Source organism: Thunnus thynnus, chromosome 5 (genome assembly GCF_963924715.1).
Source record: "Thunnus thynnus chromosome 5, fThuThy2.1, whole genome shotgun sequence".
NCBI lineage: Eukaryota > Metazoa > Chordata > Actinopteri > Scombriformes > Scombridae > Thunnus > Thunnus thynnus.
In genome coordinates, this window is record NC_089521.1 from 900,769 (window position 1) to 926,304 (window position 25,536).

Sequence of the window (25,536 nt, forward strand, 5' to 3'; positions counted from 1 at the left end):
AGTTACAATAAGGCCTTCACACTGTTTAGTGATGGGGCCCTAATAATAATAATTTCTCAGTTTCAAAAGGGCCTTTGCACTGCTAGGTTCTCGGGCCCTAATAATTCCTTCAGTTCCAAGAGAGCCTTCACACCACTGGGGCCCTAATAATAATAAACAGGCACAAACTGAGATGGGTTCTGTCCCCTTCGGGGTTTGAACCCCAATATCCCATTACAAACAAATAGCAGTTCTACATCTTTGAGGTTTGAACCCTAATTAAACTCAATGTTCTGGGCCTTGGGTTGGGTAGGGAATGGTTGTTGTGTTTTGATTGTTCACCTGTCTGTTTTTTTGATTGATTGTTTGTATTTTACTCTCTTTCTCTGTACATTATGGACTTATAAGCTACCTTATTTTCTATTTACAATATAAGACTAATGTTAGCTTAGTTTTGTTTATTTGAGGAGAATATGGTATATTCATGCTGACTAAAGAAATTATCACTTGTATTGCCTGTGTTCTGTATTTCTGCTTTCTGAGAAAGAGTTGAATTAATTAAAGAACTGTAGAAACCTTTAAGATAAATTGTGAAGAGTTTTAATCAGTACAGTGATTTGCATTGAACTATGTTTAAGCAGTTCAACTAAATTGTGTGCAACCCTTTTTTTAACTGTTATTACATTTTCGTGCAGGAGGTGTGTCCACATAATCATGCAGAAACTGCTACTTTTTTGATTCTTGTAATAGAAGATAGAAAATATGTCTGGAAATCAAAAGACTCGGCATGTGGCCAAGAATTGTCATTAATAAGCTATTCATCCTGATCAACAATCCTTTAAAACATCACATATATGTTGTAATTTTGCATTACTTTTTAAAATGCACTTTTGCTGTGGTGGACTGTAGTTTTGGACTGTTTTACAGTGTGCTCATGGAGGCTGTCTGATGGAACTGTGTATCCAGCTGAGTATCACCATGTTGGGAAAGCAGCTAATTCAGAACAACCTTTTTGAGATTGGATTACCGTAAGTACGCATGTATTTTACTTTCGTTTACACTTTTACACTTTATATTATGTATTTCATGTACTGCTATTGTCACTAAAGGATCATGGTACTCTACCCATCTGACACAGACATGATTGTGTCAATCGTAGCTGCTGCAGGTGGTCAGGTGGTGTTTGGTTCAAAATAAATTACTTTAGATTGATTATATATCATTACGCATCACATTGCCATAAAGTACACTTGGCTTGAACATAAAATCTTCTTTGTCAAATTACTGTCCCTCTTTAAGTTAGGAACAAAGGCTCCAATATTAAACAAATGCTTTACATTCATCCCCATCTAGCCTGTGGGCACATGGGATATTGTTTGTTTCTTCTCTAATTATGTGCAAATTCAGACATTCCTACATATGTCACTTTAGCCATAATGAACAGAAAAACAGCCTTGTATCCCTTTTATTAATCAACATTATAGAGCAATTAAATTTGAACATAAATGTTTATTTCTCATAGAATGGAACTGGCTCATGTATCATCACATCCTAAATATGGCACATTGATACCATGGTAACAGTTGGTTGTGTATGGTGGGGAAATCATTGCCCCTGTTCAAAGATGCTCTCTAGTGTCAACTCAATCAACTTGTAAAACAGTAGCCAGCATAGCCAGCTTAATCAATCCTAACCTATACCTGTCCAGCATTAGCAGGACAGCATGGCAAAATAACACTAGAAGAAAGACAAAAAATATATGCATGCTTGTGTGTTCACATTTCCTCTACATATGTGCATGTGTTCCTCAGCAAACTGAAGAAGCTGATTCGCTTCATCCGGTCAAAACGAGGGGCTTTTCAAGAAGAAGAGAGACAGAAGAAGCTGCAGAGATATGAAACTGACCACTTCCTGGAGCCATTTGCTGGGTTAACACCTGAATATATGGAAATGAGTCAGTACCACACACATGAACATATCCATGTATACACACACACACTTTGTGTCCTCAGCGCTAGGAAAAAACAAGCAAAACACTCACAAGTATGATTTTACGTGGCCTTTAACCTTGTGTTGATTAAGATCATCTATAGACAAATATTTGGCTAACACCTAAGAGTGAATCAAAGGTTGTATGTTTCATTAGTCCTTCTGAGGCTAAATGATTATTCCTCAAATCACATTAATTTTTACATTGTTCACTGTTCAAGATTTTGTGGTCCTTTGTGGCATTTGCATCTTCATACAAGACTCTCATCTTCTTTAAGCACCACAAATCCTGCAAAGACATATCGATTGCAAACCTTCTGCTCACAATGACCTCCGGTCTCCACCACAGTGAATCCTTACTGGTGGTGCATTTCACGCACTGACTTATCACTTAGCATTACATTCATAAGCTATGATGTTTGGAGACTCAACAGGTAATACAAATAAGTATCAGATTTGAATGTTGTAAAAACTTGTCAGACTTGTCAGTTAGTTGTATTGAATGGTCTTGTTACACAGGACCATCTGAGAAGTCATCCTTGGAAACTGTTTGGAAAAGGGCAGGCACTTTTAAAACATACTTGGCAGGTGACTGGATGAACCTTCTGTCTATCACCGTCTATCACCATCTTACCTTGCAAAGCCGCTGGATTCGCAGTATGAATGTTTTTGCTGCCATTAATGGGTTATTTTGTAAACACTGTTGGAGGAGTTGGAGCCATTCTACTTTTAAAGACTGTACAAACCACCAGTAAGCCTGCATTCTGGGAGCGCAGTGTTCTAGTGGGATAATACGGTACTATGAGCTCTTCAAGATATGATGGTGCCTGAACCAGTATGATAAAATGGTGCATCCCTCATAGTTAGTTCTAATTCTGTGAGACCGCACAAGCCCCTGCCCCTCCCTCTTTGACTTCCCTTGTCACAGCCACCGCACACATGCAAATTGAACGCCCTGCAGAGCAGCATGACTAGTAACAGCCAGGTAATGATAGTGTTTGCCCTAAGCCCCGGCATTGTTTGTTACTGTTGTGAAATTAAACCACTGTTAAAACATCTCAATACAACAGCAAGCCTGATAGCTGAAGGCTCTGCCTTCCATTCTACTTTTAAAGACTGTACAAACCACCAGTAAGCCTGCATTCTGGGAGCGCAGTGTTCTAGTGGGATAATGCGGTACTATGAGCTCTTCAAGATATGATGGTGCCTGACCATTAAGAGCTTTGTAAGTTAGGAGAAGGATTTTAAATTCTATTCTAGATTTTACAGGAAGCCAATGTAGCAAAGCTAAAATGGGAGAAACACATGCAGCTGCATTCTGGACCAGCTGGAGAGTCTTTAGAGACTTGTTAGGGCAGCCTGATAATAAGGAATTGCAATAATACAACCTAGAAGTAACAAATGCGTGGACTAGTTTTTCTGCATCTTTTGGAGACAGGATGTGCCTGATTTTTGCGATACTACGTAAATGAAAAAAGGCAGTCCTTGAGATTTGATTTATGTGGGAGTTAAAGGACATATCCTGATCAAAGATAACTCACAGATTCCATATGGTGGAGCTTTAGGCCAGGGTAATTCCATCCAGGGTAACCATATCATTAGATATTTTTTTTCTAAGGTCTTTAAGGCCAAGCACAATAACTTCAGTTTTATCCCAGTTTAGTAGTAGAAAATTGCAGGTCATCCAGGTCTTTATGTCGTTAAGGCATGCTTGGAGTTTTGTTTCATCAGGCTTCACTGATAAATATAATTGAGCATCATCTGCATAACAATGAAAATTAATGGAGTGTTTCCTAATAATATTACCTAAAGGAAGCATATACAAGGTGAATAGTATTGGTCCAAGTACAGAACCTTGTGGAACTCCGTGTCTAACCCTTGCCTTCACGGAGGATTCATCATTAACATGTACAAACTGAAATCGGTCTGATAAATAGGACTTAAACCAGCTTAATGCACTTCCTTTAATGCCAATTAAATGTTCCAGTCTCTGCAAAAGGATGTGATGGTCAATTGTGTTGAATGCAGCACTAAGATCTAACAGGACAAGTATGGAGACAAATCCTTTGTCCGATGCAGTAAGGAGGTCATTTGTGACTTTCACCAGTGCTGTCTCTGTGCTATGATGCGCTCTAAATCCTGACTGAAAATCCTCAAATAAACTATTGTTATATAGAAAGTCACATAACTGATTAGAGACTGCTTTCTCAAGGATCTTAGAGAGAAATGGCAGGTTAGATATAGGTCTATAATTGGCTAAAATGCCTGAATCAAGAGTAGGCTTCTTAAGAAGAGGTTTAATTACAGCTACTTTATAAGACTGTGGTCCATAGCCTGTTACTAAAGACAGATTGATCATATCTAGTAAAGAAGCGCTAACTAAGGGTAAGGCTTCCTGAAGCAACCTAGTTGGGATGGGGTCTAAGAGACAGGTTGATTGGTTATCATCATTGAAGTTAGTTCAGAAAAGTCAACTGGAGAAAAACAGTCTAAATATATGTCAGGATTTACAGCTGTTTCTAAGGTGCCTGTGTTTGGGGAGAAATCGGTGCCTGATTATCTATTTGGGAGGGACTAAAGTTAACATAAGAGTCCTCTGTAGTATTGAGACATGGCATTGAATTCAGTACTGATGGAACTGCCTCCTTAAAATTAGCTACAGCAGTATCAGATAGACATCTAGTGAAGACATTTTTGTCTAATGTTGTGTAATCCAGTAATAGGAATTCTAAAGTTATTAAAAATGATCTGATAAAATAGGATTTTGTGGAAAAAATATTAAATGTTCAATTTCAATCCCATAATTCAGAACAAGGTCCTTAACAATCCTGTTGGCATCCTTCCCTGGCTGTTACTGTTGCTGCTACTGTTGTCGTTGTTGTTATGATTGTTGTTATTCTGTCTCCCCCCCCCTTTCCCTCTTTCTTTCTCTCTCTCAACCCAACCGGTCAAAGCAGATGGCCGCCCACCAAGAGCTGGGTTTTGCTTGAGGCTTCTACTCGTTAAAGGGGAGTTTTTCCTTACCACTGTCGCCAAGTGCTTGCTCACGGGGAAATTGTTAGGTCTCTGTAAATTAAAGAGTACGGTCTTGACCTGCTCTATGTGAAAAGTGCCCTGAGATGACTTTTGTTGTGATTTGGCGCTATATAAATAAAAACTGATTGATTGATTGATTGATTGATTGAAGGTCAAGGGTGTGGTTAAGACAGCGAGTGGGATTATTTACACACTGAGAGAAGCCAATTGTGTCTAATAATGAGATAAATGCAGTTCTGAGACTATCATTATTGACATCCACATGAATATTAAAATCACCTACTATAATCAGTTTATCTGTACTAAGGACTAAGTTTGATAAAAAATCAGATAAGAATTCAGAGTACGGGCCAGGAGGACGGTACACTATAACAAATAGAACTGGCTGTAAAGTTTTCCAGGTTGGGTGAGAGATATTAAGAACAAGGCTTTCGAATGAGTTATAATTAAATTTAGGTCTAGGGTTGATGATTAAGCTTGAGTTGAAAATGGCCGCAACTCCACCCCCTCGGCCAGTGTCTCGAGGAATGTGAGTATTAATATGACTCGGGGAGTGGATTCATTTAGGCTGACATATTCTTCATGACACAGCCAGGCTTCAGTGAGACAAAATAAATCAATATGATGATCTGAGATTAAATTGTTTTCTAATACAGCTTTAGATAACAGAGATCTAATGTTCAAGAGTCCACATTTAATTATCTTATTTTGTTGTACTATTGCAGTAGTGGTTTTAATTTTTATTAGATTTTTATGAATTAATCCTCTTCTGCTCTAACTGCTCTAATGGAAGTGCAGAGAAGCGTGTAGGACTGCAGCTCTGCCTCCTGGTCTCAACTCTGGGTTGTCATGGTTTTGGTCTACTAATAAACTTGGCCATAGACAAGCCATAGACTAGCCAGAGAAAACTACGGAGTCCGACATTGTTTTTGCATATGTACACACCGACTCAACAATCATTTTCGTTACCGCCAACATGGATGACAATCGTACCATATTTACGTTTATCCTTAGCCAGCAGTTTTAAATTTGATTCTATGTCACCTGCTCTGGCCCCAGGAATACATTTAACTATGGCTGCTGGTGTCGCTAACGTTTCTGACTATGGAGCTGCCAATAATCAGAGTTGGTTTCTCAGCAGGTGTGTTACTGAGGGGGGAGAACCTGTTAGAAACATGAACTGGTTGGTGGTGAACCGTGGGCTTCTGCTTAGGGCTATACTTCCTTCGGACAGTCACCCAGCCACCCTGGCTTCCCGGCTGCTCAGTAAGTACCGGGGGAGTAGGAGCTACACTAGGTCGGCCCGCACCGGCTACTGGGGGCTGGCTAACTACATTAGTTACTGATTGCTTTTCCATGGTGTGGAGCCGTGCTTCGAATTCACTGAGCCTCGCCTCCAGCACTGCAAATAAACTACACTTATTACACGTACCTTTTTCACTAACGCAGGCAGAGGAATAACTAAACAGTTGACACACTGAGCAAGAGAGAGCAGGAGAACAAGAGCGAGAGAGAGAGAAGCCATCGTTAACTGCTTAGTTTAAGTTAGCTGCTAATGCTAGCTGCAGAGCTAAAATAACCAACAACTGTGCAATTAGCGAGCGAACAGTCGCTAAGAGAGCAAGCGCTGAGAGTGCTTGTGTAGAACTAGCGAAAGTTTAAATATACAGCAGGTATTTATCCAGTGATGTGAAATATAGCAAAATCAACTGAGTTGAGAGCAGCAACAACGCTATCAGTAAACACAGTCAACAACCGGAAATGACACTACGCTTACCGTAGCACGTCAGCACGTCAGTCTCAGTGGGAACAGGGCTGTCACCAGGAAACATCACAGGCAATGTTCTCCCTAAACAAGCAACAGGGGAAAAAACCCTCTGGTGTGCCGGATCCAGCCTTGGTAAGACTCCACACCTATGTCACCCCAGGCCAATTCCATGGCCTGTAGGAGATTTTCCCTGTTATAGGGTTTTCGGTCATAGACCTTTGGGTGCAATGCAGAGAAAAACTCTTCTATTGGGTTGAGGAATGGGGAGTATGGTGGAAGGCAAACATTTATGATGTTGAATTACTCCCATGTCAGCAAACTATTGTGAAAACTGACATCCCAAACTACGACGTAGACAGGAGGCTCTGCCTACTCATGTTCCTGTTGTTCATGCCCAAACAAGACATCTGACTGCACTCGGAGTTGACTTATATTGGTTTCATGACATCATTAGCAACAAGTGTCAACAATTTAGAGTTGTAGTGTGTAAGCTATGACATTTTTGCTGTAATTGTGTTAAACATCTGCCACCTGTAGTTACCATTCTGCATCAGAAGTGTATCACAATATAAAGTGTGTTTTAGTGAATGAGAATGTGTTTAGAGTTTTGCAAAAAGAGTAAATGAGATCTGCAAATTGTGTCTCACTGGGTGAAAGTTGTTGTTGTGAAAGGTTTTGTCAAAAGAGTGATCGATTCAATAAATGGGTTCAGGCCACTGAGCATTTGGTTCAGAGAATGGGGTTTCGTGCTTTAGCAGTTCAGAAAACCTGTAAATTGCACTCTGCCAGCCACCTTTAAGGTGGTATGACTCCCTCTTCCTCCTCTTTCCAACCCGTCCCTGTCTGCAGTTTCCTCTCTGATCCAGCTGAAGCAGGACAACAAGAGTGATAGTTTTAATTATTATCCTCTGAGGGGTTTCCACTCTGAGTCCTGTTCACCAATAAATTCAGACTCTTTCTAAAAGGTCAACCTGATGAACTTTTACTTCCTGAGTGTAAAAGTGTAGATTTAAATCTAATTCAGGTTGATTTTATTCTTAAAAAACTGCAGGATTTGTTCTGATGAAACACAGTTGACAGTTGATTGATTCTCTATTGATTGTAAAATTGATCAAAGTTGCTCTAGTTGGTTCCTCCACTCACTGTGCATGTGTGTGTGTATGCATGTGTGTGTGTTCATACTGCAGCAGCATTGTTGCTGTGCTGCCTGCTAATCAATGAGATGACTCAACAGACGTGTGATGTGAATTCATGTATTCAGTTATCAGTGCCCTTTTTTTTCCACTTGAGCATCTGCCCCCCAAATGTCTGTGCATGGCCCTGTTCCACAACGACCCATAGTAGCATTTCAGAATGACCCAAAGTAGCATAAAATGCTGCTTTCAAAAACCGTTACAAATGACTGTTAATAAGTAATTATGTTCTATGATGTGACAACATCAACATCATTAAGGTCCGGTTAGGTTTAGGGGCAAAAAACACTTGGTTAGGGTTAGGGAAAGATCATGGTTTGGGTTAGGGTTAGGGTTAGGGTTAGGGTTAGGGTTAGGGTTGGGTTAAGGTTAGGGTTTTTACTTGAAACATAGTTAGTACTTTCTTAAAGTTACGCAACCTTTGTCATCATGGCAACAGTAAACACCATGTTATAAAAGTTTTTAAAAACTTTTTGCCATCTGGCTAACCATCTAGCTATGCCCCCAACACGCCTCCATCTAATAAGGAAGTCACCTTATATTGACATCATCTGAACTGCATCACTTCCCCAGGTCATAATTACTACGGTTGCTAGATGCTGTAAACGTAACTATAGGTAATTTTTGCCAGCTGAATTTTAGACCCATACTGTCATTTTTCTTGTGAAGACAGCTGATTGTTAGGCAATCAGTATAAAAGTGCATTCACAACAAAAGTCAGCTTGTACAAACAGTGATCCGTGACAGTTAAGTGACCTGTGTTCATTCATATATCAGAGTTCAGCAATGCAGTGCAGCTCGCAGCAGGCCTTATCGAACATGACACACTCGGACACAATTTTTAAACTTCTACACTCTGATAAAACACACATACCCACTATCACAACAACAATGAAAAACAACAAACTGCTGCAAAATCCCAACTTGTTCTTACAGTATTTTACTGTAGAAATAGCAATATGAAAACAGACTGACATGTCTCTATAAACCACTACACACTGAGAAAACACAGCCAAATATTCAGGAAAACCTGAAATAAAAAACAAACAAAAAAACAGCCGCTTCATAAATTAAAACTGGCTAGATGAGACTGTCCAAAACGTCATCAGTGTTACAGTATATCCATCAATAAAATCTCCAAAACTTCACAGAGCAGCCCACAAAGACCACTGTAACCTAATGAAACATCAGACACAGACAGCTACTTCTCAACATAGTGGGGTCCTTTTATTTTCCTAAATTGTTTGGTGACAGGAAGTAAATGTAAATGGCCTGTACTTGTATAGCACCTTTCTAGTCTTCCAACCACTCAAAGCGCTTTTTACACTACGAATCACATTCACCCATTCACACACATTCATACGCTGATGGCGGGGCTTACCGTCCCAACCTACCCATCAGAGGGAATCTAATCATTCACACACATATGGCACAGCAATTTGGGGTCCAGTATCTTGCCCAAGGACACTTCGACAGGGGCTGGGAATCGAACCACTGGTCTTGTGATTAGTGGACGACCCGCTCTACCTCCTGAGCCACAGCCACCCCTCAGCAACCACTAGGAGGTTGTATAGGAACATTACTCCCCTACAAACACTCTGACACTTAAAACATGATCTGGGAGACTGGCGACACTACAAGTTTGACTCCAACCAATCATTATTCACGACCTCATGTGAGTTCATAGATCACTGAGGAGGAGGGTTTAAAAAATTGTCAATCATGGCTACAAAAGCGCTATTTGTGATGCTGGCGGTCTTGTGTTCTGAAAAGAAAAAGAAAAGAAAGATCCGTTCCTGGGTCAAAGCTGTACAGCAGCTGTCTGGCTGAGCTGAGCCGCATTTTATGTTTCAGACAACAGGGAAAGCAACAGCTCATCTCATCCTCTACAGGGTGATTCGGACAGGGAGACCTGCCGTCAGTCATCAGTGACTGGCTTCTTGATTTCTGAAAGCAAGAGAGCGGTTACTGATTAACTGATGACTGACGGCAGTTTTTCTTCCTGAATCAGCCTGTAGAGAAGATGGAGATGAGCTGCTGCTCTCCCCGCTGTCTGTGACACTCAATGCAGCTCAGCTTGGCCAGACAGCCGCTGGAGAACGGCTTTGACTTTCTGTGTCCGTGCGTATGTGCGCCAAAGAGCACTCTTTTATCCTATTGGTCAACATCAAGGAAAACATTGTGGGAAATGTTGAACTAGGCAGGAATATTGAAAAAATTCTGACATGCTAGACTTTTGCCACAGGGTGTCGTGGGCATCCTGCCACACGACTGTTCTGTCACATTACAAGCCTGTTCATTGCTCTCGTGTTCATAATCGGGTCAACGCTCGAAACAATGACAAAATCGTATCAAAGTCAAACTGACATTGTATAGACTGATCACAGCATTCGAGAAATTTGACGTCCTTTCCCCTCAAGGGTCATGTGAAGCGATGTCCATTTCTGATGACAGTTGCAGCTGATCACAGCTGGATCAGCTGTCAGTTGGCTTTAACAGCCGTAGCAACTACTGGCAGAATGTGTTTATATTATTTATTAATTATTTGCATCTGTATTTACTGATATTGTAGTTGTGAATTCATTACTTAATAGCCCAGAATATGATTAGGGTGTCTTTTGAACACTGGAAATGTTTTATTTGGCTAAATGTTTGAGGGAAAATGGTGTAAGAAACCCAGTGCCCCCTTTTATTTTGCTATCCTGGAATGTCTCTGAAAGCCCCCCAAAAAAGGGCTGGGGTTAATCAATGATAACCCTTAATCTCAGGATGTGGATATATATTCAACTTTGGGTTTGGAATTACTTCAAAGGTAAACTGTAAGTCCTTTTTTCAATGTTAAAGTGTCAGTCTGACACTTCACAGAAGCAACACTCCTCTCACTCTACCTCCAAAGACCCCCAATTGTATTTAAATGTGGCATTAATGACAGACTAAAAGCAATCACACTCTTTCATCAACTCCTCAAGTCGCAAAAAAAAAAAAAAAAAAAAAATACTAGATTGAAAGACTTTTCCTTGAAAAAAAGGACTGTGTTACCACAACCTCATCATCCTATTTTGATGAGTTGGGACAATCTTATCACTGTCCTGTCTATCTATCTCAAATTCTCTTTCTCTCCCCTCCCTCTGTGACCCAAATACATACACACACACACACACACACACACTAACTTTGCCCTTATTCTCGAAGTCAAAATCTGATTCAATATGTATTGAAAGCGTAATTACCTTAAAAGTTAAAAATTGTTAATCAGGAGATGCACGTCAAAAGGATCCAGTTCTCGAGTCTCTATGAAGAAAATTGATCAAGTTGATATTAATGTGAATATTGATGTCTCAGTATCATGTAAGGAGGGTGCCCTCCAGAGGACACCCTTAGAATAAATTTTATGAAATATTAGGCATGTGCATTTAACTTCAAATTACTGCTAAATTTTGTGTGAAGGATTATTCTAGATAAATTGTAATGAGTAAAACCACATATCCATAGGGTCTATCAGAAATGCAATTTTGAGTATACATAACATATATGCTTATATATGTGCATTATTTGATTTATTTGACTTGTTTAATCATAAGTCTTGGTCCCATTATATGTGATAGTTAAAGATATGTCTAACCCTGCATGCCTTGATATTAATAGTGAGAACTAGTTAGGACTGTAAGGAGAATTTTTGGTATGATTTGAGTTAAGGGAGTTTTGAAATACTGATTGCAGTACACATATATTATCTGAATGAGTGTAACCATGATTTCTATGCAATTTATGTTTAAATGTGAATGACCATGGTGAAACGAGGAATCTGTGATTTTAAATTAAATCTCGAGTAAGTCATCAGTTAGTGAATCAACCCAGAGGGGTTCATGTGTTCTCTCTCAGACAAAGAACTTTTTGGTTGTGTGGGAGAATGTGTATCTCCACCCTAAAACACGCCCATGCTTGAGGCCAAAATAAAAACCAAGGCCAACTTACTGGATCATGCTTATACCAACATTGAAGGAGCATTCAAAACAGTACGCCATCCCCACCTTGGCTCATCTGACCACATCACTGTGATGCTTACACCAGCATATAGACCACTGCTTACCAGAACAGAGCCTCTTCGAAACAGGTAAGGGTCTGGCAGGAGGGAGCCATGTCAGCACTACAGGACTGTTTTGACTGTACTGACTGGTCTGTCTTCAGAGAGGCTGCCACCAAAGATCAATCAATCTTTATTTATATAGCGCCATATCACAACAGAAGTCATCTCAAGGCACTTTTCACATAGAGCAGGTCAGACCATACTCTTTAATTTACAGAGACCCAACAGTTCCCCCATGAGCAAGCACTTGGCGACAGCGGTAAGGAAAAACTCCCCTTTAACGGGTAGAAACCTCAAGCAGACCCCGGCTCTTGGTGGGCGGCCATCTGCTTTGACCGGTTGGGTTGAGAGAGAGAAAGAGAGAGGGAAAGGGGGAGGGGGGACAGAAGAAAAACAACGACAACAACAAACAACAACAAGCACAAGCAGCAACAGCCAGGGAAGGATGCCATCAGGACTGTGAAGGACCGCGAAGGTTCGGCCCGGGAGTCAGGCTTTTCTGTGAGATGAGAAAGCACAAAAAACTCCGGGGAAGAAGCAAAGTTAGTGACATGCATTGATGTTACATGAATGCATACAGATGGAGAGGAGGAGGAGGAGAGAGGAGCTCAGTGCATCATGGGAAGTCCCCCAGTAGTCTAGGCCTATAGCAGCATAACTAAGGGCTGATCCAAGGCGAGCCTGGTCGGCCCTAACTATAAGCTTTATCAAAAAGGAAAGTTTTAAGCCTACTCTTAAACATAGAGAGGGTGTCTGCACCCCGGACTGAATCCGGTAGATGGTTCCATAGAAGAGGAGCCTGATAGCTGAAGGCTCTGCCTCCCATTCTACTTTTAAAGACTGTAGGGACCACCAGTAAGCCTGCATACTGGGAGCGCAGTGTTCTAGTGGGATAATACGGTATTATGAGCTCTTCAAGATATGATGGTGCCTGACCATTAAGGGCTTTGTAAGTTAGGAGAAGGATTTTAAATTCTATTCTAGATTTTACAGGAAGCCAATGTAGTGAAGCTAAAATGGGAGAAATGTGGTCTCTTTTTCTAGTTTTAGTCAATACACGTGCAGCTGCGTTCTGGACCAGCTGGAGAGTCTTTAGAGACTTGTTAGGGCAGCCTGATAATAAGGAATTGCAATAATCCAGCCTAGAAGTAACAAATGCGTGAACTAGTTTTTCTGCATCTTTTTGGGACAGGATGTGCCTGATTTTTGAGATATTACGTAAGTGAAAAAAGGCAGTCCTTGAAATTTGATTTATGTGGGAGTTAAAGGACATATCCTGATCAAAGATAACTCCCAGATTCCTTACGGTGGTGCTGGAGGCCAGGGTAATGCCATCCAGAGCAGCTTTATCATTAGATAATGTGTTTCTAAGGTGTTTAGGGCCAAGCACAATAACTTCAGTTTTATCTGAATTTAGTAGTAGAAAATTGCAGGTCATCCAGGTCTTTATGTCGTTAAGGCATGTTTGGAGTTTGTTTAACTGATTGGGTTCATCTGGCTTCATTGATAAATATAATTGGGTATCGTCTGCGTAACAATGAAAATTTATGGAGTGTTTCCTAATAATATTACCTAAAGGAAGCATATATAAGGTGAATAGAATTGGTCCAAGTACAGAACCTTGTGGAACTCCGTGTCTAACCCTTGCCTTCACGGAGGATTCATCATTCACATGTACAAACTGAAATCGGTCTGATAAATAGGACTTAAACCAGGTTAATGCAGTTCCTTTAATGCCAATTAAATGTTCCAGTCTCTGCAAAAGGATTTGATGGTCAATTGTGTCAAATGCAGCACTAAGATCTAACAGGACAAGTATAGAGACAAATCCTTTGTCTGATGCAGTTAGGAGGTCATTTGTGACTTTCACCAGTGCTGTTTTTGTGCTATGATGCGCTCTAAATCCTGACTGAAAATCCTCAAATAAACTATTGTTATGTAGAAAGTCACATAACTGATTAGAGACTGCTTTCTCAAGGATCTTGGATAGAAATGGAAGGTTAGATATAGGTCTATAATTGGCTAAAACACCTGAATCAAGAGTAGGCTTTTTAAGAAGAGGTTTAATTACAGCTACTTTAAAGGACTGTGGTACATAGCCTGTTACTAAAGACAGATTGATCATATCTAGTAAAGAAGTGCTCACTAAGGGTAAGGCTTCCTTAAGCAGCCTAGTTGGGATGGGATCTAAGAGACAGGTTGATGGTTTAGCTGAACAAATCATTGAAGTTAGTTCAGACAAGTCTACTGGAGAAAAACAGTCCAAATATATGTCAGGATTTACTGCCGTTACCAAGGTTCCTGTGTTTGGGGAGAGAACGGTGCCTGTTGAGGGCATCAGATCAGATCACAGATGTCGGTGAGTATGCTGAGGCTGTCTCAGGCTACATTCAAAAATGTATGGGGGATGTCAGTGTCACAAAAACCATCACAGCCAGCCCGGGCAAATCAGAAACCATGGATGACCACTGAGGTTCAAGCCCGGCTGAAAGCAAGAAATTCAGCTTTTAAATCTGGCCATACAACTGCCTTTAGGTCTGAGAGAGTCAATCTGAATAAGGCCATCAGAATGGCAAAAAGAGCCCATGGACAAAAGATTCAGAGTCATTTTCAAGACCAGAGAGACACTAAGAGACTGTGGCAGGGTATCCAATCTGTTAGAGATTACAGGTCTGCCCCTCAGGACTGTGATGATAGCACTGACTTCCTAAACTGTCTAAATAATTATTTGGGCGGGTTTGAAGCACTTAACAAAACACCAGCAGTGAAAGCCACTCCACACCACAACAACCAGGTGCTACATCTGGACCCAGCTGATGTCCAACAGACCCTGAGGAAGATCAACCCATGGAAAGCTGCAGGTCCTGACATGATACCAGGGTGCGTGCTCAAGGGGTGCACGGATCAGCTGACTCATATCCTAACAGACATATTTAACATCTCTCTGAGTCAAGCAGCTGTACCATCATGCTTCAAAAGCTCAGCCATCATCCCAGTTCCAAAAAGCCCACAGTTACTAGTCTAAATGACTACTGACCGGTAGCACTCACTCCCATAATAATGAAGTGCTATGAAAGACTAGTCAAGGATCATATCACATCTGTCCTTCCCCCCTCACTCGACCCACTTCAATTTGCCTACCACCTTAATCGTTCCACTGAGGATGCTATATCCACTGCACTTCATCTGAGCCTGGAGCACTTTGAGAAAAAGAACACACGTGTATGGATGTTGTTTGACGATTTTAGCTCGGCATTCAATACCATAATCCCCCAGCATCTGGTGAAAAACTGGGCCCACTTGGGCTAAATTCTCCACTGTGCAATTGGATCTTGAACTCTCTCTCAGACAGGCCTCAATTTGTGCAAAGTGGAGTACGAATCACATCATTAAGTACGCGGATGACACAACAGTGGTGGGCCTGATCCACAACAACCAGGAGAACACTTACAGAGAAGAGGTTAAGCTCTTTGCAGACTGGTGCAGGAACAACAACCTTGTACTGAACATCAAAAAAACCAAGGAGATGGTGATTGACTTCAGGAGGAAACGGCCCATGCATACCCCGATCCTCATCAATGGAACTGCTGTGGAGACTGTACTGAACACTGAGTTCCTGGGGGTTCATGCGGCCAATTACCTGTCCTGGTCCCTGCACACCTCCTCTCTGGTGAAAAAAGCTCACCAGCATCTACATTTCCTGTGGAGGCTGAAGGGGGCTTATCTCAATCCATCCATCCTCACCACCTTCTACAGTGGCACCACTGAGAGTGTTTTGACCCGTGGCATCTGTCTCTGGCATGAAAACTCTAACACCTCAGACAGAAAGGCCCTGAGGAGAGTGGTGAGGACAGCAGGGAGGACTATTAGGGTCACACTGTCACCTATACAGGCCCAAAAACACCTACTAGCTCAAGCGACCAGCATCCTGAGAGACTCTACTCACCCCTACAACAGGCTGTTCTCCCTCTTGCCTTCAGGCAAGAGATATAGCAGCCTGCGTAGCAGCACTGTCAGGTTCAGTAAAAGTTTCTACCCGGCTGCTATCAGACTGCTCAACAAAATAACACACCGCTGACTGTGCTTTTGTGTTTTTTGTCTTTTTCTCTCATCAATAGCCCTGTTTTTTTTTAAATCTGTGTTTTTAATGGTACCATGCTTGTAATTTCGTTCTGCTTTGCATCACTGATGTTTTCCTGAATGACAATAAAAGGATCTTGAATCTCCCATCAAGGAGAGGCACATCACATCTCTAAGGACTTCCACCATCTCAACTTTCTCATATCCAGTGGTCTCCTGAGTTTAATTTTCTCCTTTTTCTTTACGTCAAGCTACATACAGTATTGTAAGTCCAAACAAACTTTATGTTGAAATTATTTTGTTTAGTAACTTACTTAGTAACTTGAAGTATAGTTTCATTTCGACTGGCAAAGTTATTTTAGTAAGAAATTTAGTCAGTCAAGGAGACTTCAAAGTAAACGACCTGCTCTTCCACGGACCAAGACATCTTCAAGATGCTGTTCCCAGAGACAACCAAATCAACTTGTTTTTGTCTTCCCCATCTAACACTTCAACCCTGTGGTGATTCGACGAATCACCTGAAGAAAACTGTTAACCCAACTCTGTCTTACAGCTCCTGCAACACTCATGAGTGGAAAACATTCGCTGGGAAGCTGCAGCTTAAAAGCTGATCTCTCAGCTACAAAGCTGACTAACACACTGTCCTGAACACACGAGACAACCACTGAGTCATCACTGGTTCATCTGAGGACAATGCTACAACAAAAGTAGGATAAACAAACCTCAAAGAGTTGGTGTTGTTTAAACTGAAATTCTACAGTTAGCTAAATTTTAAAAAAAATTTAACTTCTATTTCTCTCTCAACCCAACCGGTCAAAGCAGATGGCCACACATTTAGAGTTGGGTTCTGCTTGAGGTTTCTACCCAATAAAGGGGAGTTTTTCCTTACCACTGTCGCCAAGTGCTTGCTCATGGGGGAATTGTTGGGTCTCTGTAAATTAAAGAGTACAGTCGAGACCTGCTCTATGTGACAGTACCCTGAGATGACTTCTTGTGATTTGGCGCGATATAAATAAAATTGAACTGAATTGAGTTGAAAGTTGATTAGTCAGATTACCTATTTTTCCAGTGGGTTTTTCCAGTGAAAAAATGATATAATTATCATTATCATTATAAATAATAATAATAATATGTTTCTTAGTGTGAGTGTGTATATAAGCACAGAGGAGCTATCAGGGAGAGTCGTTACAAGCGCAAGGAAAAGGATAATAAAAAATTAATAATGGTGATAATAATAACAACAAGTAAATAAATAAATAGGGAGAGGAACTGAAAAGGAACAAAGAAAGGAAAAAAGAGAAATTTTAGAATTAAAAAAATAATTACATTGAATTTTCTTGGCAGGGGTGACTGGTGATGTCCCAGATACAACCACTTTATGACTTTCCTATTCACTCATCTCCCCCTCCTGTCTGTCAAACCGCACCCCGCCCGCGGGGGCGCCCCGGCCTGCCACCCCTCAAGGCAAAGCAAGGAAAGTGGGAAGAAAAGTGATACGGAGGGGAGGAAAAGGGAGAGAGGGAAAGAAGGAAAACAAAGAAAACAGGGGAAAAGAAAAAGGGAAAAGAAAAGATCTCCCAGGTAGAGCCAATTTATCCTATTTTCTTTGTGTGTTTACTGTTTGGTCTTTGCTTTGCTTTTCTTCTGAATTTAAGTTTGGATTTTTGCTTATTGCTGCGTGGGGCTGGGGTTTCCCCTTAGCTGCCTCCAAGCCCTGGGGACGAAGCTGACTGTTGGAGGAAGCACCCTGCCACCCCGAGCACTCACTCTGAACAGAGAGCCTGTTACTGTGGGGAAAAAGATTTTTTTCTCTTCCCCTTTCTTCTCTTTTCCTCCATCCCCTCCCATCCCCTCGCCCCCCAAAGGACAGCAGACCAGGGCACCCCAGCGAGGAAGAAAAAAATTATGTTGATCATAATTAACACAGATCTTCTATTTTCAACTAGATGGTGAATCAGAAAACAATAAAATATAAGACTTGGGAGTAATACACTTGTAAAATACAGTTGAATCTGCTATTTGTCCACTCTGGTATGAAACTGCAGTGATATAGCCCATCAGACCAGTCCAATCAATGACTGTTTTCCAATAATGAGGTGTGTTGGCTGGTAAAAGAACTCAGGAAGGCTAGTCTCATGTATCTTCACACATGGCTCCTTAGAGATCCTCCCTTGCTCCTCAGAGCAGAAATAAGCGCCTCATGATGGTGGACCAGAATGACTTCTGGGTCAAACAAGGAGTAAGGATCGAGGAGCAGTCTGATTGGGAAATTGAAAGGTATTCATAGGGTGCAGGTGCAGGTGTTTTCGCACATCATATGCCACTGATAGAGCAGGTACTACTGATACCTGCAGAGCAGGTTGTCCACTAATCAGGAGGTCAGAGGTTTGACTCCTGTCCACATGTCAAAGTGTCCTTGGGCAACATAGTCAACCCAAAATTGCTCCTGATAGTTGTGTTAGCACCATGCATAGTAGCTTGTGTGCGTGAATGTGAGTGAAATGGAGAAACACTGTAAAGTGCTTTGGATAAAAGTGCCATATAAAATGCCGGCCATTTACCATTTAGGATAAGAATATGAATATGTTCTTGTATGAGGCCCATTGTGTTCTTTCAGATAAGTTAGACTTAAGCCAAAATAGGGCCAAAGTCACATCTATTACTGAGATCCAGTAATAGAAGCACAGCAGAAGAATCCAAATCTATAGCAAGTAGAAAATCATTGACCACTTTTGTAAAAGCAGTTTTAGTCAAGTGACAAGCCCTGAACGAAGATTAAATCAGTTGAAATAGATTATTGTTTGATGGGTCGAAAGTTGCTGACACTATACTTAAAAAAACCCTCCTATGGGGGGTGGTTGTGTGTCTTCTCCGAGTTCGGGTCCCCTACCAGAGGCCTGGGAGTTTGAGGGTTCTGCGCAGTATCTTAGCTGTTCCTAGGACTGCGCTCTTCTGGACAGAGACCTCAGATGTTGTACCTGGAATCTGCTGGAGCCACTCCCCTAGTTTGTGGGTCACAGCCCCAAGTGCTCCCATTAACAATCACACCACTGTTGCCTTTACTCCCCACATCTTTTCTAGCTCCTCTTTTAGCCCTTGGTATTTTTTGAACTTCTCATGTTCCTTCTTCCTGATGTTGTTGTCGCGTGGGATCGCTACATCTATCACCACTGCCTTCTTCTGTCATTTGTCGATCAACACGATGTCCGGTTGGTTAGCCATCACCAGTTTGTCAGTCTGGATCTGGAAGTCCCACAGGATCTTAGCTCAGTCATTCTCAACCACCTTAGGAGGTGTCTTCCATTCTGACCTTGGGATTTCTGGCCCATACTCAGTGCAGACTATGCCAGCCACTTGGTTATGGTGTTCCATGTACACTGTTCCTGCCTGCATTTTACACCCTGCTATTATGTGCTGAACTGTCTCAGGAGTATCTTTGCACAGCCTGCACCTAGAGTCCTGTCTGGCGTGGTAGATCCCTGCCTCTATTGATCTTGTACTAAGTGCCTGTTCTTGTGCTGCTGTGCTGTCTTTCAGTCCGGCCTTGTATTGCTGGATCTTGGTTGTTTCGTCCTGGACAGTGGCTCTGACGCTCACCAGTCCTCGGCCTGCCTCGTTCCTTCAGCTGTCCTGAACATCTGCAATGCGGCCTTCGGGTAGTTCAACCCCCGCAGTTCTGATCATCTTCCCTCTTTTTGATACCATCCGACCACACTTATCACATCAGAATGAAAGGTCTCTTTGTTTCTTAGAGTCTTGAAACATGCGGTCAGCTGGTGAGACCCAACACAAGAAGGTCCTTGGTTTGAACCCTGGCCATTCCAGGTCCTTTCTGTGCAGCTTTTGCATGTTCTCTCCATGTTTGCATGGGTTTCCGCTGGGTGCTCCAGTTTCCATCAAAGACACGTATGTTAGGGTTAATACTCCTGTCAGTGCCCCTAACCAAGGCACTAGCAAAGGAACTTGCGTTGGTCCCCGGGCACTGCACTGTGGCTGCCCACTGCTCCTAGTTTGTTTGTGTTTATAGGATGGGTCAAATGCAGAGGATCAATTTCACCATGGGGATCTATAAAGTACTTCTTTTTTTTCTTGATCTACACATCAAAGGCCTGTTCAAGTAACTCAACTTGCAGCCAGTGTTCCCTTGTTATAAAAATGGCTGTGCCTCAAGTTTCCAGCAGAAACTAAGTTAGCTGGCATCAGAACTAAGTTAAAGTGTGAGACATCAAATTGTTATTCTAAGCAAATAGGGGCTTTCTCAGTGTCAAATCATGGCTAGACTAAAGGTTTCTAAGGAGGTAGTGCATGGAGGCAGACCAAAAGTGACAACACCATCAAATCAATATGTCAAGCTTAGCTCCCTGATAGATAGAAAATCAACTTCATCACAGATACAGTATATGCTAAATAAACAATGCAAGACTCCTATCAGCAAAAGTACTGTCAAATGCCTATGTGAAAAAAAGCACACATTCTCATCGCAAATTTGATGTACACATTGTCTATACATCTGGCCACATCTCTGAACTGGAGAACACTGGTTTCCAGCACATTTGACCTTACCACTAAAGCAACATACAGTATATTTTCATCAGTCTAGGCTGGATTTAATCACAAATATAAGACTGATTTAGTAATGATTCTCTTCTAATATCTTCTTCTGTCTTGTTGTGTGTCCAGTCATTCAGTTTGGTTTTGTCACATTATTCGTGGCATCCTTCCCTCTGGCTCCACTCTTTGCCCTGCTGAACAACATCATTGAAATACGACTTGATGCCAAGAAATTTGTGACTGAACTGCGAAGACCAGTGGCAGCTAGAGCCAAAGACATTGGTGGGTTATATTCAAAGTAGCTCTAGTAAAAAGGCATAAATGCATGAATGTATCCGATAGAAGAAGGAATACAGTTGGACTTTGGTGAAATCTTGTAAATGCTCCTGTAAACAAATTACTTTCAACCAACCAGCTACAAGAAATCATTTTCATTATCTTCACCGTGCAGGCAATGAATCATTCTTATAACTTATTTTTGTTATGTCTACAGGTATATGGTACAACATCCTAAGAGGGGTAGCAAAAGTGGCTGTCATCATTAATGTAAGTAAAATATGAATGTATTAATTTATGCTAATGTCTGTGCTTGAAAGTACAGGTATTCAAACTTTTTGGGGGGCTCTGTATTCCAGCACATTTGATTTCAAATAACGCAGTGACAAGCAGATAGTTTAATTTAAGGATTAGCTTTTATCAGTTTACAAAACAGGTGGCCACGGGGTGCCCAAGCTATGTTGGGGAGTCCAAAGAAGAAAACAATGTGTATGATTATTCAGTTAGTACAATAAAACACTAAAAGAACAAGACATACTAGTCAAAACAATGAATGAATGATCTGCAAGTCTATGAAGAAATTAATTCAATGGGGGAGCAAAATTATAAGCATATCTTAATCATATTGTAAATCATGCAATGTATCGCTCAAAATAAGCAATAAAGGGAAACAGGTAACAGAAACCAAATTAAGAAATCAAAACAAAAAATATATTTTGGCACTGTAAATTACATGTTTAATATGACAGTACAAATAGTAGAGAGCTCTTCACATGTCCAAAATAACCTATGAAAAACTTACACAACCTCGGAAAATGTAACCAGAAAATACCTAAAGATTGAGTGTAAAGAATTCATAAACAAGTTAAGTCAAACACAAGTGGAAAAATGAACATTGGTCCACTAAATGGAGCTGCAGTGTCCTTGCTGCAGCTTAGCTCTCCCCACAACTGCCATTAAGTGAACAATAACAATACCCCCATTGTTTTAATTAAGAACGAGAGGGAATGAGAGACACGGACAGTACATGTCAGTATATATATGTCCAGATTAACAACTTAATATACTACACATTCTGAAATGGTTTAACCAACGTCCTGTCTGACCCAGATGTCTTTAATGTCACTTTAGTCCTGATAATAAATTATATATATAACCAAATACACTGCAAGCACATCAAGTATCTGAGTTAATACAAGACATGTGCAACATTTTTACAGAAACACACTGAGTCAGTATTGATGTGCAACTGTATTTCATTTGGATAAACAGCAGAGAAAACAATGATGATCAAAAGTACAGCTTTATGTAGATAATATAACAATTTGAATTTTAACTCTTTTAATTCTACCTGGTGCACTTTTCTCCAGTTTACATCCATAGACTGTTTCCATCAAGGCACTGCGGGCTAAAGCTGATGCTAATGCTAACTCCAGGATGTAAACAGCTTGAAGGGGCTGGTATATATACACAGGGGAGTAAATAAGAGAATGGGGGGTAGGTGCACAGGTAGGTGTGGGGATCAGGTGACTGGGATAAGTGTGAAAATACTGAGGAAAACCAGCAAAAGTTGTAAAAATGTGCAAAATCACTGAACAGAAGTGACCTTCCTGACAATTTTTGGTGCCACCTCTTGAACCAAATACACTTGCTCTGTATACACTGAATTAACACTGTACACATTTAAAGCTACTGGCACAATAAAGAAATGGAAGAGAGAGTTAATTTTAAAGAAGAGCACAGAGCCATAGCTTTATCTGAAAAAACATTTTTAGAATGTTGCATGGCACTTTCCATCCTACATAGCTTTGATCATGTGCAAAGGTTATGAGTTCTCTGGATCATTTTACAACATGATGAATGAGATAAATCTATATGGAAGCAACCACTCACAATGCCAGGGTAAATGAAAAAACTCTTCTAGTCTGTGGCAATAGACCCAACTAGCTTTTTCAGAGCTTTCAACAAATCTCAAAGTCTTTACCAGCAAATAGCCCTAAAATTCAGCGCTTAGTTAACGTGACAACACATGGTCATAAGTGGACGGAAATGGTAACCTCTCTCTCTGTTCAAAAATGGTCTCTGGCATCACATGTGATAGTGCTATTTGATTTGATTAGTCAGTTGCTATTTGAGTCAACTGACTCCTGGTCACTGACCTTTGACCTATTGCTAGTGGAGGCTATGAGTGATTTGCCTGGTGTTCACTGGTGGTCATTCAGTCTCTTGTCCCTGCTATTTCACCATTGCAGTCACACAGCTGTCACGTATGATGTCATATACCACTGTAGTTCTCTCAAGGAGAGTTGAGTCTTTAGGATGTGCCACCAGAGGTGATGGTTTGTAGTGAAAACTGATTCCCTGTAACTTGAACCATTAGTTATCATGTGACCAATGCTCCAGACTTAGGTCACAGGATGACATCTGATCCAGTTTCATTCGCCGGTGAGGATTGTGAGATGTGGTTGAAAGCTCTAAAAATCTAGTAAATTGACTTTAGATTGAAATTATTTTTTCATACATATTTCCCAAGGTTTTATTCCATGTTTAATTGTAGCAGCAGAATTAAATATGTTTCAACACTCATCCTAATACCTCAGTTATTTGCACCATAATAATAACCACCTGAGTGGTTAATAATGTTGGGCCTCAGACCACGTACATTAGGCAAAAGCAGGCCTGCACACAGTCACAAAGCCTGATAACATAGAAAGGCACCAAGTCCAACACAAGGACTCCAAACCTTTAACCTCCATCATGCTCTGCTCAACTCACACCTAGGTGTGAAATCTGGCAGAGTCAAACCCTCAATTGCCATTGGACGAGACCTGCCAGAATCACACGGGGATTTGTTCTTTGGTGTTTTCACTCTTTCCTCTCTACTAATTCCACTTGTGTGTACACACGCATTTGTTTTGATGCTCACACACACACACACACACACACACACACACACACACACACACACACCTCTGTTGGGGCTGTATATTGTCTTGCTGTTTATAACCGCCAATGTTTACTGTTGCTTGTGTTTGATAGCTGTAGTTGTATGATAGATGTTGAAGTATTATTGATTTATGATTGATATTGCTGAAGTTAGTAAACTTTGTTGTGCAAGAGAAGTTTCCTGTGATTGTATGTATAGATACTGTAATAACAGCTTGGTGACAGGGTCAGTGCTTGAATTCAAACCTTCACTGTTCATCCTGTAATGTTAATATCTCTCTGAAGTTGACATTCTTGGATGAAAACCCCTTTTGAGACTGTTTTCACTGTTTGGTTATTGGTCCCTGACCTCAGGGTGTTGCCCCGTTATTGTTAATTCACATTAATAATTTTATTGATTTTTAATCGTTAATAATTATTAATTATTTATAATAACTAAACCTTCTCTTAACTGAGTCCCAACAATAAGGTCACATGAAAATCTTATGAGAGTCACTTTCTGCCGATACAGAGTCTGATTGATAAATATATTTTCATAGCAGCAGATTCATATGAATCTGGCACATTGAAATAACAGGTGTAGTCTTGTGACTTTGGCTATGTTCACACTAAATGGTGAAGCGTCCCAAATCCAAAGTTTTTGCCTCCAAGTGTCTCAGATTGGATTTTTTACATTAGTGTGAACAGACCAGATCTGTTTTTTTTCATATCAGATCTGGCACTGCCACTTGCATATGTGGTCTTAGATCTGATTCATATCTGATCTCTACCTATGCGACAGCTGTCAGAACAGACAGATCAAACTTCTTTTTTTTTTTTAACGTCTCACTTCTCTGTGTATGTGCATATTGCCTGTTGTAATCATTCAGAGTCAGTACCTCACAGCCTGGTAAAAGTAGAAAAGTCACCCACTTGTTTTCATTGTCATCGTCTGTATTGTCTGCCGACCTCCACAACAAGTAATTCTGAATATGCATGCTAGCACAGCCATGCCTTCCATGTTTATGATGTGACTGTCACACAAATTACATTGTTATTATTAGGGATGCACGATATTATCGGCAAGTCATCGGTATCGGACGATAAAAGCTCTAAAATGAAATATCGGCATTGGCCATTTCTGCCGATTATGAGAGGCCGATTTATTGCCTTCTCCTCCACCACCTGACTGTGCTTCCCTCCACAGACTGTTTCACCCTGACGGTCCTGGTGCTTCCTCCACTTCACTTCACTTAAGATGCCTGTCAGACCCGCTGCTTCTTCCCACTTGAACCTAAATAACAAACCGGGGGAGGCTAGCAGAGGCTAGCTGGCTGTGCTTCCCTCCTGCTCAGCTAATGTTAGCCCTGGCTCTCTATGTGGATCCAACCAGAGCATCGAGCCCCGGTTTGTTATTTATGTCAGGTTGGGGAAGCAGGAGTGGACCCAAACGCAGAGGCCAGAATGCAGATTAAATGAAAAAATCTCCTTTAATCATGGATGGTCATGAATAGGCGAACAGAACTAGACGAAACAAAATGAATGATCCAACAAAGACTCAACTCAAAACCAGACCTTAAATACAGACTAAACTAATCAGGGAATGGGTTACAGGTGACGAGACACAAGGGCAGGCTGGTAAGTGATTGGCT

The 25,536-nt window shown here is 41.0% G+C and overlaps 1 protein-coding gene and 1 long non-coding RNA gene across 3 annotated transcripts in view; both read left to right on the top strand.

The window, feature by feature from the left end:
- The window catches only part of LOC137182437 (anoctamin-1-like), a 162,503-nt gene that overhangs the window by 124,908 nt on the left and 12,059 nt on the right, over nucleotides 1-25,536 (top strand). For both annotated transcript variants that reach the window (XM_067588643.1, XM_067588644.1), the window contains 4 exons: nucleotides 907-1,007; nucleotides 1,791-1,933; nucleotides 20,813-20,965; nucleotides 21,177-21,229. In XM_067588643.1, the coding sequence (XP_067444744.1) occupies nucleotides 907-1,007; nucleotides 1,791-1,933; nucleotides 20,813-20,965; nucleotides 21,177-21,229 (450 nt within the window). The remainder of the gene's footprint in view (nucleotides 1-906; nucleotides 1,008-1,790; nucleotides 1,934-20,812; nucleotides 20,966-21,176; nucleotides 21,230-25,536) is intronic.
- LOC137182438 (uncharacterized) lies at nucleotides 6,924-8,470 on the top strand. Its single transcript, XR_010928331.1, has 3 exons — nucleotides 6,924-7,367; nucleotides 7,665-8,286; nucleotides 8,334-8,470. It is a non-coding gene; the product is annotated as an uncharacterized lncRNA (long non-coding RNA).